Source organism: Schistocerca serialis, chromosome 9, assembly GCF_023864345.2.
Source record: "Schistocerca serialis cubense isolate TAMUIC-IGC-003099 chromosome 9, iqSchSeri2.2, whole genome shotgun sequence".
Taxonomy (NCBI): Eukaryota; Metazoa; Arthropoda; class Insecta; order Orthoptera; family Acrididae; genus Schistocerca; species Schistocerca serialis.
In genome coordinates this window covers 245,801,291-245,815,806 of record NC_064646.1, presented here as the reverse complement: position 1 = coordinate 245,815,806, position 14,516 = coordinate 245,801,291, and the positions used below count along the sequence as shown (strand labels likewise).

General features: G+C 42.9%; 1 protein-coding gene across 1 annotated transcript in view; it reads right to left on the bottom strand.

Moving 5' to 3' along the window:
* The window catches only part of LOC126419078 (adult-specific cuticular protein ACP-20-like), a 32,828-nt gene extending 20,837 nt beyond the window's left edge, over positions 1 to 11,991 (bottom strand). The window contains exon 1 of the mRNA XM_050086166.1: positions 11,943 to 11,991. Coding sequence (XP_049942123.1) covers positions 11,943 to 11,957 — 15 coding nt within the window. The 5' untranslated portion in view covers positions 11,958 to 11,991. The remainder of the gene's footprint in view (positions 1 to 11,942) is intronic.
* Positions 11,992 to 14,516: the final 2,525 nt, after the last annotated feature.

The following is a 14,516-nucleotide window of genomic DNA, read 5'->3' as shown; positions in this document are numbered from 1 at the left end:
CACTTTTGGATAGAGCCATTTTGCCATGCGTGGTATAATTTAATCATGGTGGCACTCGAACAGTTTACAAACTTAGCCATTTAGAAAATACTTCAACTTTTATGCTGAATGCCAATGATCAAGACCTTCTGGACGTCTGATAAATCGCTTCGTTTGAGTGGTTATTACACGTTGATGACGAAGATAGTCGGTGGTCACGTAAATCTGAGGAAACGGTGTACATTGTGCCTACAGGGATACTCTAAAATAATCCTAAATAATTGCTCAGACTATTTATATTGTGATTTCTCGGTATCGAAGTCTTTTTTTTATATTTGCATTTAGCTGTCGTCTAGTATGGTTCCATAAGCCTATATAATCATGGATCGCACATCTCGCGTGGTATCTCCGGTATTATTTTAATTCTGATATCATTCGAGTGCTACCTGCGCTGCCCAGCCAGATATCTTATCACTGTATGACGTCTTACCCAGTAAGCGTGGCTCCACCAGAGGGATTCACGTTTGAAACTTAACTTTACTGTTTCAACGGTTGTGCATAATTTCTACATCTACATCTACATTTATACTCCGCAAGCCACCTAACGGTGTGTGGCGGAGGGCACTTTACGTGCCACTGTCATTACCTCCCTTTTCTGTTCCAGTCGCATATGGTTCGCGGGAAGAACGACTGTCTGAAAGCCTCCGTGCGCGCTCGAATCTCTCTAATTTTACATTCGTGATCTCCACGGGAGGTATAAGTAGGGGGAAGCAATATATTCGATACCTCATCACCTTAAGTTGGTGCAGTAATGAATCAGAAAATTCCCAGTCAACACATCAAACAGCTGCGTGTTGAAGCCTCGGCAACTTGCTTGAAACATTAAAGAAGGTAAAGTTGTACACTTCATAAAATGAATGCGCGTTGTATCCTACCACTATAATATAAACGAGCTCGAATACTTGAGTGAAACAATTTGTAGGGATCTGAAATGAAATGGTCACGTAGGTAAAGCAGGTGGAAGACTACAGTTAATGGGAAGTGGACTGTGCACAATACAGATCGTCTATAAAAATGTCTGTGCAACTCAGCCTAGAATATTACTTAAGTGGAATAAACCCATACCAATGAGACCAATGCGAGACGTATAGAAAGAAGGGCAGCATGAATAACTACAGGTTATTTTGATCTATGGAGAAAGAACATGGAGATTCCCGAAAACCTGAGCCCTTGGCGACAGAGGCATGCTACCCCGCGAAAGCCCGCTTGCAAAGTTTAAAGTACCAGTGTTACATTAGAAGTCTAGTAATATAATACGACTCCTCTACATATCGGTCCTGTAAGGAACCGAAGAGAAGTTTAGATCAGATTAATTTCAGTGAGCACAGCTGCGTTCAAGCATCATTCTTCCAGGACTCCAAACGCGAATAGAACGGGAAGAAGTGATGGAATGTGCTCGCAGCCATTCACCTCACAATAGTTTGCAGAGTACAGATGTAGATGTAGAACTTCCATTTCTATTTGAATCTTGAGGCAAAATTCATCGCTAAATACATCTTCTAAATAATATTAAAATAATTTAACGTGCTACCATCATTGTAACGATACTTATGACGTCAAATCGTAATGGAAATGATAGTCATTAATAAGACGTTTCAAACTGTGGAAGATACAGATGAAATGTATTCGCAAACTGCGAATACGATTAGACGTCAGCTCTCAAAGCTAACAGTGACACATGGCAAGTTGTGTAGAACTGAGAATCGAATTCTGATTTCCCACTTAACACGAGCCGTCGCCTTAACCCCTTCTGCTATTAGCCCACGCCTCCTAGACCGATCCAAAACCTTATACACTGAAGCGCCAAAGAAACTGGTATAGGCATGCATATTCAAATACAAAAGATGTAAACAGGTAGAATACGACGCTCCGGTCAGCAACGTATATATAAGACAACAAGTGTCTGGCGCATTTGTTAGATCTGTCACTGCTGCTACAATGGCAGGTTATCAAGATTTAAGTGAGTTTGAACGTGGTGTTATAGTCAGCGCACGAGCGATGGGATACAGAATCTTCGAGGTAGCGATGAAGTGGGGATTTTCTCGTACGGCCATTTCACGAGTGTACCGTAAATATCAGAAATCCTGTAAAACATCAAATCTCAGACATCACTGCGGCCGGAAAAAGATCCTGCAAGAACGAGACCAACGATAACTGAAGAGAGTCGTTCATCGTGACAGAAGTACAATCCTTCCGCAAATTGAGGCAGATTTCAATGCTGGGCCATCAACATGTGTCAGCGTGCGAACCATACAACGAAACATCATCGATAGGGGCTTTCGGAGCCGAAGGTTCATCATGCACCCTTTACTTTTGCACGACACAAAGCTTTACGCCTCGCCTGGGCCCATAAACACCGATATTGCACTGTTGATGACTGGAAACATGTTGCCTGATCGGACGAGTCTCGTTTCAAATTGTATCGAACGGATAGATGTGTACGGACATGAAGACAACCTCATGAATCCACGGACCCTGCGTGTCAGCAGCGGACTGTTCAAGCTGGCGAAGCTCTGTAACGCTTCGGGCCGTGTGCAGTTTGAGTGATATGGGACCCCTGATGCGCCTAGATACGACTCTGACGGGTGACACGCACATAAGCATCCTGTCTGATCACGTGCATCCATTCATGTCGATTGTGCATTCCGACGGACTTGGGCAATTCCAGCAGGACAATGCGACATTCCACACGTCTAGAATTGCTACCGAGTGGCTCCATGAACACCCTTCTGAGTTTAAACACTTCGCTGGCCACCAAACTCACCAGACATGAACATTATTGAGCTTATATGGGTTGCCTTGCAACGTGCTGTTCAGAAGAGATTTCTACCCCCTCTTACGGATTTATTGTCAGCCCTGCAGGATTCATGATGTCAATTCTCTCCAGTACTACTTCAGACATTAGTCGAGTCCATGCCACGTCGTGGTGCTCGCGGGGACCCTACACGATACTAGGCAGGTGTACCAGTTTCTTTGGCTCTTCAGTGTATCAGCGCGTCCATGATCCTTAGTTCTTGCACACATTATGTGATTCCCTCAAAATGTCATTACAGTAGAGTCTCGATAGTTCGAGTTTCCAATAACCCGAGCCTCTTTTAAAAAAAAAAAAAAAAGTTGCAACGATCTACTTTCTTTTTTTACTGACATGATAAATAATGAAAACATCATTGCAAAAGATGGATAGGAAGAGTAAAGCTCAGTGACAAAGCAGACAACAATGCAATCAACACCGACGATTAGCTCGCTGCTCTGTTGCACGAACATCTTTTGTCAGTATGGCACGAAATACCCCGACTGCTGCCGGCTGCTACCGATCAAAACTGGGGAGTTCATACACTGCTGTAGTTTCCAGTACCTGTACTGTACAGTCTTGTTTGTCGTTTTGTTTGTTGACTGTGTGTTCCGTTGTACACCTTACAAAGATGAGTGATGTAACAAAAAAGAGGAAATTTGTGCCTTTTCATCTAAAATTAGAAGAACTAGGACGACTTGACAAAGGAGAAACAATAAAAAAAAACTTGCTCTCGAATATGGGTCGGTGAAGTTACTGTTGGTGACTGGCGAAGAAACCGACTTAAATTGGAACAGTTTCTTCACAGAAATGCTCACACGAATCTCTCAGTCGACGAAGTATAAAGAAGTCAGACTTCGAAAAAACAAGTGAGGCATTGTTCATGTGGTTTACCCAACAGAGAGAGAAGGGTGCTCCGATTTCTGGCCCAATCTTGCAAGAAAAAGCTTTGTTTCTCAGAAACCAGCTGCAGGAAGGAGATGACAATTTCGCCGCTAGTGTGGGCTGGCTCGACTAGTGGAAGAAGAGGTATGGAGTGCGTTAACTAGACGCATGTGAAGAAAAACTCTCTGGTGCCGCTCAGGCCGTTTCAGAATTTATCTTCGAGTTTAAAACAATCATAACTGACGAAAATTTGTCTAATGAACAAATATATAACTGTGACGAAACTGGGCTTAATTTTAAAATGTTACCAGCGAGAACACTTGCTTTTGTGAAGAAAAAAGTGCTCCTGGGCGCAAAAAAAGCAAAGAGTGGCTCACAGTTATGGCAGCTTCAAATGCAACTGGAAACCACAAACTAAAACTAGTTGTGATTGGGAAGTTTTCCAAGCCAGAGCATTCAAGAATATATCCATCTCAGCTTTTCCGGTTGTCTATACACATCATAATAATGCCTGGATGAATCAGGAAATCTTCAAGAACTGGTTTTTTAACTCATTTGTACCTGACTGCAAGAATTTTTTAAAAGAAAGGGGACTGCCATGCATAGCAATTTTGCTCATGGATAATGCGTCCTCACATCCAAGTGCAGGAGAACTGCAGTGCGACGGTATCCGCGCATTATTTTTCCCACCTAACGTCACCTGTCTCATTCAGCCCATGGATCAGGGCGTTCTGGAAGGTCTAAAAAAAAAGTATCGACGGCGATGCTACAGTCAATCCTACATTCCGAAGACAACGAAAGCGTTGTAGGAGCTTTAAAGAAAGTCACTTTGAAGGACGTCGTGTACTGGATTAGCGAATCTTGGAGCGAAATAAAGTCAGACACAATTTCTAAGTCATGGAGAAAAATTCTACAGGAAAGTATGCCAGACACAGAAGCTGAAGATTTAGCATATGAGGATGATCAGCCATTGTGTAATTTAATCAGAAGATTGCCAGGGTGTGAAGAGGCAGAAGAGGTGGAAGTAGGCAAGTGGTTAAATTTGGACGAACAGTTTGAAGTGACAGAGTCTTCTATAATTGACGTGGTTAACATTCCATCGCAGTGTGAGAGTGACCAGGATGACGAGGCAGAGGCTGCACCGCTGATGAGTCACACCGATGGCTACGCTGCTCTCGAGGCCGCCATATGCTACGTGGAACAACAGCCTGAGGCGACACCAACTGACCTACTGCTCCTGAGACGGTGGCGTGACATTGCCGCGAGGAAACGTTGCAGCTTCGCCAAAAAAAAGACACTTCACTATTACTTGTCTAAATAAATAATCATTGTTATTCTACCAATGCAAATGCATGTGTAAATACTTTTATTTTAATAAAGTTCATATTTTGACCTGCATTACTTACAATATCATAATATTTCTTTTTCCCATTTAAATTCCGATAGTCCGAGTTTTCGATAGTTCGAGGTGGTTCCGGTCCCGTTCACCTCGAACTATAGAAACTCTACTGTATCGTATTTAAAGGTTTTGAGTGAGTTAGGCATTTGGGCATTAAAATGAATCAGTGGTAACTAGCGAAAATGTGTGCTGGACTGGGATTCCACTTACCGCGAGCTGTCGCTTCAAGCGCGTCTGCCCTCCAAGCACGCCGCCCATCCGACCCAAATTCTCAGTCGGTTACTCACTACTGGCGTAACGTCACCTACCAGTGAACCTCTTATTTGTCATTTCGGATTCCCCTAAGGCATGGAGTTTGGTGCGCATCTGCACTGATATGAAATTAGACAACATTGACCAGGGAGTACAGCGACCAGGTACTATATTAGATTAAAATTAACAGTGGAGATCGCAATGATATTTGTTTGTTTACCGGTTTGGGCTTATGTTAAAGTCATCTTCAGAATTTTTGGCCCCCTGTGGCTGTTGCTCGCGATTCCTCGGCTTTTTCGTGATACCAGAATCGTACACTGTCTGATCGTAGTTATTGTGACCTCGAATATTGATTTTAAGGCTAAACATCCGCACCGAAACAATGACTCTTTGGTCGTCGTCACCTAATTCATATGTCTGAAAGAACAGGCGCCACAACATACATCTATATCATTGTCATTATCGTTATCTTGGCCTATCTTGGCATGTAACATAATTTTTCAGTGTCTGTGTGTTACAGTGCTTGTGTAGTACTATTAAATGTCTTTCACATATACATGCGTGTCTGAAGGAATAGACACTGTCGACGATCCATAGCCGTATTAAACAGACTAAATATTTTCGCAGTTTTTGACCTCGCTTCAGTTCCTTCTCTTGTCCACGAGCCTCCATCTGTGCATATCCCAGCACCAAAATTGCAAATGACGCCCATATCGATTGCATGTCGGCACTTGAACAAACGTGTTGCTATCAAACAACTTACTGCAGGGCTTGCACCGTGTTACACCTTCTGCAGGTAAGCTGTCAGTCCCCATCGTCTACTAGCCAAGTGATGCGAGTCAACTAACGGGGAAACTTGCCCTGTGTAACACCAGCTTAGCAGCGTCTGTGCTCACCAACACGACGCTGCTGTCCAGTGCAAATCGACCGAATCGACATCGATGTCGCTGTTTGGCGACAGCAAAAAATTAATCACCTCAAAATCTGCGAGGCTTATGGGGACGAGGTAATCAGTGGTGCAACGGTTCGTCGCTGAGACCAAATTGTCAGCGGTGCGCAAGAATCAACATATTTAGCTGTTCCGCAAGTTCACTTACTAAACAGGCATGTACAGTCTTCAGCAACCGACGTTGTTATACCAAAAATTAAAGCGATGTGCATATTAAAATAACTCAGCAGTCTATTTTTATGTGAAAAAGCATTTTTTATATTGGAGACTTTCTGAGGGATTAATTTCTTTAACGTTGTAGTATAGAATTGTACAGGTAGCCACTGCACATCCGTGAGAATATTTTAAAGTACTTCTACAGCTACAGCTCTACGTCTTTTGTACCTCATGTACTCAGAAACTTTCCGCCTCGACTCTAGAAGCCCTTAAACGTGCAACTGTGGATGATCTGCGTTTTGTCTTACCTACTTTGCAGGAGGCAATTACTTATTAATATAGTTTGTTATGCTAATAGCATTTGCGTGCTCGATTCGGAAAAGGACCACTTATGTCAAGAAGCCGCCATATGACGAAAGAAAAAAGGAATAGTGTGTCGAATTGAACTCTTACAGGAGAATATTAACCACGTGAGTAGCTCTCAGCCACTATGAATTTACGATATACGAAATAGATTCCCACACCCCTCTTAAGGTGGTCATCTCTCTCGTAAGTAAAGCGAAGTTTCCCTCCCGGACGGCAGTAAGAAAACATGACGTATGGCATTTTTTCCAAGTACTTTTATCCACACCACCCAACTTCTTGGTAGCTAAGGTAACAAATATATTTACGTAGCCTGTAACCAAATCCTGATGCGCGTCAACGAGACATATGGTACCTGGTACGATGCTCGTACAGTAAGTAATGCAACACATTTTCTCTCGGCCAGTTTCGATTGAAAAAATGCGGATTTTGTTGTGGAGCATCGTGTAATATTCCCACATCAGCCCCTACAGTTTCAGCAAGTTCCGATAGGTGGCGACGCTATATGTAGCCTTCGAAACGGTGTCTGTATGTGAGGTACGTTGCAAGCAGAGAGCTGTGATTAAGATTTTTTTGGCGAGAAACCAGAGCATCGCAGATATTCATAGGCGCTTGCAGAATGTCTACGGAAACCTGGCAGTGAACAAAAGTACGGTGAGTCGCTGGGTGAGGTGTGTGTCATTATAGCAACAAGGTCGTGCAAACCTGTACGATCTCCCGCGTGCCGGTCGCCCGCTCAGTGCTGCGCATTCTGCGTTGTTGGTACGTCTGGAGACTCTCATTCAAGGTGACCGACAGATCGCACACAAGCACTTCGCTGCAGAGCTGGACGTCTCTAATCGTAGTGCTGACGCACCCGAGAGGAGCACACGAAACTTCACTGGACTGTTCCTCACCCACTCCACAGCCCAGATCTTGCACCTTACACTTCCATCTGTTTGGGCACTTGTTTGGCAAAGTGAAAGATGCTCTCCATAGGAAGCAGTACGTCGATAATGCGGAGGTTTTTGGTGGATCAAGACGAAGTATGTAGTGCCGTCTGGCATACAGGCCCTCCCAGTAAGGTGTCATAATGTCGTCGCATTGAACTTAGATTACGGTATGTTAAAAAAAAAAGAAAAAGAAAACACCAGGGTTTTGTAGCCAAAAGGGTAGGGTTTAATGTGGTGCATTTCAATCCTGAGTAGAACCAAACTGCTTTCAGAAAAAAGAAATGTGTTGCGTTACCTAGGGGAGAGTCCTACAGTGGCGGTCAGCTTGACCTTTTCACTTGTAGAATGTGAAATATTTAAGGAATTGTGATTTAATACAGTAATCTGGTACTTAAACTGATTCCTTATGGATGTTCATGATGATTTCCCTGAATTTTACAAGAGCGACAGGTCATGTAGAAGTAAAAGCAAATGGTTTTTCAGCCAGTGCAAGTAAAAACAAATGGTTTTTCAGTCGGTACAAAAATTGTCTTCCAGCACCGACCAGTGTCCATATAGGAAGCATTTCAAGATTTATAGATAAACAACATTACACAACTAAAGAAAACCATGAACAAAATTCACTATTTCAAAACCCATTGTTCACTTATTGCACTGATCAAAAATAAAATACAATATTTTTACTTGGTCTGCTGAACCAACACGTGCCCACTCTTTACTGTTTGTGCACTGTACCCATTAGCAAATGCTAACCTCAAGAATTCTTTCCTACTAAGTGGCATGAAACTGTTGTCTAAATCTTTCGTGTACAGAACAACTGCGGTTCTATATCATTGTTGAATGTCTTCTTAAACCTGCCCATCTAAGGAGTTAGATCCACAGATGAACCTGTTGTAATTACTTTTATTCGATCACCTGAAGTACAGCTTGGGACATGAGAAGACTCAGCTGCCTGCCTTGCTGTCATTGTCCCCGATATTATTTCACTTATTAGCATCATATTCCCTTCAGTCCATTTTCCTTTCATTTCGCCCTTATTCTCAGCCATTTCACACCAAAAAGTGAAGAGGAAGAGTTGTTATTATTTTTCCCCTAACGTTCTGACTGGGTGGTATAGGAAGACAACTGGGCGGCTGGTACTGTACGACGATCAAGCAATAAAAACCACACCTATTGCGTATTTTTTAACACGTGATATCTTGAAATTTTTACCGTTACAATATCCTTAATCAATACCGTTAAAATAAATGTAGAATTAAATTCGATGGCCCGACTCATAAATGTGTACCACAGACCTGTAACAAAATTCTTGTGTGCTTCTATCAGGCAAACAACATTAAACTCTAACAACTAATAAACAACTGAATTCAGGACAAAATGCCTGACGTATCAAGAGCGGGGATCATGGCGTCTTTCAACTCACCCCTTGTACGTGCTGCCGCCTAGTACCACAAAAGAAAACTAGCCTTGGCCGATACTGTAAAACGGTCGATATTGAACATAGTGCCACGGAACACCAGTTTGTTGCAGCTGTAAGACACGAAAAGAAAATTGAGGGTATGTTAGATGAAGATCAGTATGACTTTAAAAAGGATAAAAACAGCAGAGAGACAGTTATGACGTTGTGATTGGTAATGGAAACAAGGCTTACTTAAATCAATATGCCTTCGTAGGTTTTGTCGATTTAAGAAAAAAGCGATCGCAAATATATAATGATGCAAAATATTCGAAATTCTCAGAAACGTAAGTGTAAGCTATATGAAATGACGGTTAACGGATGATATGTATAAGACAGAATAATAAGAATGTAGGACCAAGAACGAAGTGCTCGGATTAAAAAGGGTGTAATGCATTCTTTAGCCTCTACTGTTCAGTCTAAACATCGAAAAATAAAAGAAACGTTCAGGAGAAGTGAATGGATATCAACGGTAACATAAACTATCGTCAGTGAAAGTGAAAAATAATTACAGGACCTCTTGAATGAAATGAATGTAGTAAGTACAGAAAATGAATTGAGGGTGAACCGAAGAAAGCCGGCCGCGGTGGTCTAGCGGTTCAGGCGCTCAGTCCGGAACCGCACGACTGCTACGGTCGCAGGTTCGAATCCTGCCTCGGGCATGGATGTGTGTGATGTCCTTAGGTTAGTTAGGTTTAAGTAGTTCTAAGTTCTAGGGGACTGATGACCACAGATGTTAAGTCCCATAGTGCTCAGAGCCATTTGAACCATTTGAACCGAAGAAAGCCATCTCCAACATCTGAAGCTCTCTGAAGGTCTGGGGCAACATTCAGAAGGATCCTCACCTGCCTATTCATCAAGATATTTCACAAGTAGAACACCGACGCTTGAAATCAATGAAACCGTCACAGCGCATAGGAAACAGTCAATCATTCATGGAAAATCTAGAGCGAGCAGTCATCAGTACTCAACTAACGTTCAGTTAAGCACACTTGTACGTACGCACATACAAGGGCTCGATCTGCACTGACGTCAGTGGAGGATCAGAATCGGATTCGAACCAGACAAGGCAGAAGTGGTCTTCTATTGCACAATTGGGGATGGGCAGCTTTGTAAATTGCGGCTGTGCTGCCTCCTAAAGGTCAGTCCACCATATCATTGTTGACTGTCTTTTTTCGAGAGTGCAGACAAACAAAGATGGATATTCACCACGCATGAAACAATCGAATGAATCAGGGAACTAGTCTTAGTTTGTACGAGCTTTTGATTGTGCACACTTAGTGGTGTTACATGCCCGGATATTCAGAAGTTGGGGCAAATGGCCATGCTAAATGTCTGGGCAAATGCCCAAAATTCATAAATTCTCAGGCATTTATGCATTTTAAAAATTAATTGATAAAAATCGCTTATTAAAAAATTTAAGCTGATATTTTGTGTTGGAAATGGCTCTTGTAACACTGCTTCGTTAGTGGTTGGATAACCAAGTTGAAGAAGCAGCTAGAGAGTTAGGGGAGAGTTATTAGAGGAAACATAACTGTAAACATAACATTTTACATCTTTAATGAGATCAGTTCTTGGTGTAGTACACAATAAAAAAATGTCGCTACACATACCATTAAAGCTTCTTTTTGTTTTTTCACTGAAAACAGTTTAATATTTAAAAATACATTCAACATCAAGAAAAACATGGCAGCCGCTTAATACAGTTAGTATTAATTTTGTTACCAATAATCATTGTTCAGCGATCTTCTGAGATTTGACACGGATTATAAAGCGCGTTACATTACAAAGCGATAACCTAACGACAACTATTTTTATACTAGCTTATCAATACACTAGTGTTCAACGCGGTGTGTATGTGTGTGTGTGAGTGTGTGTGTGTGTGTGTGTGTGTGTGTGTGTGTGTGTGTGTAAGAGAGAGAGAGAGCGAGAGAGAGAGAGACCGATGGCGAAGAGCGGAGTTGTTACTAAGAAAAAGGATATTATAAACAATACGCAGGCGTCAGCAGCAACAGGCACCTTCCCTTGGTAGAGCAACTTGGAAAAATAGTGAAAAGAATTAAGAAACACGCTTCCCTCTTCTTTCCATTCGTTGTTGGTAATAAAGCAACGAATGACATACGTAGTTTAAACATTTCCTAACTTTTAATAACGAGAGTATCGCAACTCCCTTATTTTAATTGGTAAATTATACTGTCTAGCAGTAAAAACTTTAAGATGTCCTTTTTTATACAAATGCCCAGATTATGCGCGTAAACTGCTTTGGGTAAATTTCTAGGCAAATGATCATTTATAAATTACCTGCCACTGACTATTTGCCTAGCCCGCATCAATGCGACATTTGTCTTCAAATGTTGTTTATTTATGTTTGTTTCGATCTTACCACAAATAAATAACGAAAATTATCTTTGTTTCATTTCTGTGAATGTCTATAATCCAGACAAATGTCTACAGAAAAGTGTTCCTAAAACTTAAATTTATTTAGGATATTTAAAATAATTGATAATTCTAAATTCTTGTAGCCATTGAAGAGTTTGCGATAGCATTTGACTGCTGTCAATTTTGTTGTTAAAAATAATGTTCACCGTTTTCCGTTAGGCTGTCTCTACGAGGTATGTCCTACAACAACCACTGCACACCTTACTTCTGTCGACACTGACAAGCAGCAACTCCCCGTGTCTTGGACGACTCTCAACATGCACTTATCTGCGAGACTTTACCTGATTGATGGCCATGCTTGTGACTTGCCTCGTGTGTTTACCTTCTCTGCGCCTGGTGGCTGACTGGTGTCCCGGGGAATCGCTGGGCAATTTATACACACGGGGCCTAAAGGCTCTGCGTAATATGCCGAAAAACCGGCCGCCCCTCCCCGCCGGTGAGTTCTTGCTGCCCGGACAGAGCTGTGACTCGCGAGGGGAAGGGCGCGGCTTGCCGTTTTCTCGCACGTCCTCCGGAGCGGAACTATCTGTGTGGCGAAAGCCGCGCCCCTGTGGCTGGGTCGGGCGCCAAGTGGGTGGGCCTGCGACACGCGACGCCGAAACGCTCGGCTGGCGCTGCGGCTGCCGGCGGTCGCGCGCCCGCGCCCATTCAGACAGCCTGTGAGGAAACCGCGGGGCGAAAACGCTAATTGCTCAAATATTTCCTCAAGGGTCCCCAGCTATCCGCCACGCTCGTTTGTATTCTCGAAACGATTGCTAACTGACTGCCCGTTTCCAAACGAGGCGCAGCGCAGTCCGAGCTGCTCTGGTAGTCGTCGGCCAGTGGATGAAAGCAACAGCTGTGTCTGTACAGTGTACCACCTTCTGTAGTGCCACGCGGGATTACCCGAGCGGTCTGAGAAGCTGCAGTCATGGACTGTGCGGCTGATCCCGGCGGAGGTTCGAGTCCTCCTTCGGGCATGGGTGTGTGGGTTTGTCCTTAGGATAATTTAGGTTAAGCAGTGTGTAAGCTTAGGGACTGATAACCTTAGCAGTTAAGTCCCATAAGATTTCACACACATTTGAACATTTGAACCTTCTGTAGTGCAAACAATTATTGCCAATGCATAGTCGTGATCAGAGAGAGAGAATACACCGAGAGATTGCAGTACGTCATTCAGCGTTTCCTGCAGACCCACACCGTACTACAAGGCCCTACAAGTGGTCTACGGTAAACAGCGGACAAATTGAATAGCGACCAGTGTTGTGTAAACTTACGCGCGGAAAAAAGTTCTGCTTTTCTAGTGTATGGTTCAGGAAATGCAAGAGAAATGTAACAGCAGCAAGTTTTAGCCTTCCTCAATTTCGACAGTTTGCAAGGAAACAACTCCCCTCGAAATGTTTCGAACATAGAAAATGGTTTTCTTCCGGTCCGGAACCTTGCCTCTTAACCGCATTTAACCATTTCTCCTAAAACCTACGGTTTTGAAAAAGGAGACCTGCAAATAAATGCACGTTTATTATATTGCTGTCACGTTGGAAACACATTTATCAGGCAAGTGCATTAACTTACAAAACATCTAAAAATATCCGGGTACCTATGAAAAGTAACATTGGTTCCTCCTCGAATTTAAATGTGCATTTAAACGCTGCACAACACACTTCACAATTTTTCTTCGCGTAAACTCGAGCGGATAGATAGCACACTTACACTAACAAATACTGTATACAGGATGGTCCATTGATAGCGACAGCGCCAAATATCTCACGAAATACGCATCAAACAAAAAAAACTACAAAGAACGAAACTCGTCTAGCTTGAAGGGGGAAAACAGATGGCGCTATGTTGGTCCGCTAGATGGCGCTGCCATAGGTCAAACGGATGCCAACCGCGTTTTTTCAAATAGGAACCCCTATTTTTTATTACATATTCGTGTAGTACGTAAAGAAATATAAATGTTTTTGTTGGCCCACTTTTTTCGCTTTGTGACAGATGGCGTTGTAATAGTCATAAACGTACAAGTACGTGGTATCACGTAACATTCCGCCAGTGTGGATGGTATTTGCTTCGTGATACATCACCCGTGTTAAAATGGACCGTTTACCAATTGCGAAAATGGTCGATATCGTGTTGATTTACGGCTCTCGTGATCAAAATGCACAACGGGCGTGTGCTATGTATGCTGCTCGGTATCCTGGACGACATCATCCAAGTCTCCGGACCGTTATTTATGGAAACAGGAAGAGTTCAGCCTCATGTGAAACGTCAACCACGACCTGCAACAAATGATGATGCCCAAGTAGGTATTTTAGCTGCTGTCGTGGCTAATTCGCACATCAGCAGCAGACAAATTGCGCGAGAACCGGGAATCTCAAAAACGTCGCGGCTGAGAATGCTACATCAAAATCGATTGCACCCGTACCCTATTTCTATGCACCAGGAATTGCATGGCGACGACTTTGAACGTCGTGTACAGTTCTATCACTGGGCACAAGAGAAATTACGGGACGATGACAGATTTTTTGCACGCGTTCTATTTAGCGACGAAGCGTCATTCACCAACAGCGGTAACGTAAACCGGCATAATATGCACTATTGGGCAACGGAAAATCCACGATGGGTGCGACAAGTGGAACATCAGCGACTTTGACGGGTTAACGTATGGTGCGGCATTATGGGAGGACGGATAATTGGCCCCCATTTTATCGATGGCAATCTAAATGGTGCAGTGTATGCTGATTTCCTACTTAATGTTCTACCGATGTTACTACAAGATGTTTCACTGCATGACAGAATGGGGATGTACTTTCAACATGATGGATGTCCGGCACATAGCTCGCGTGCGGTTGAAGCGGTATTGAATAGCATATTTCATG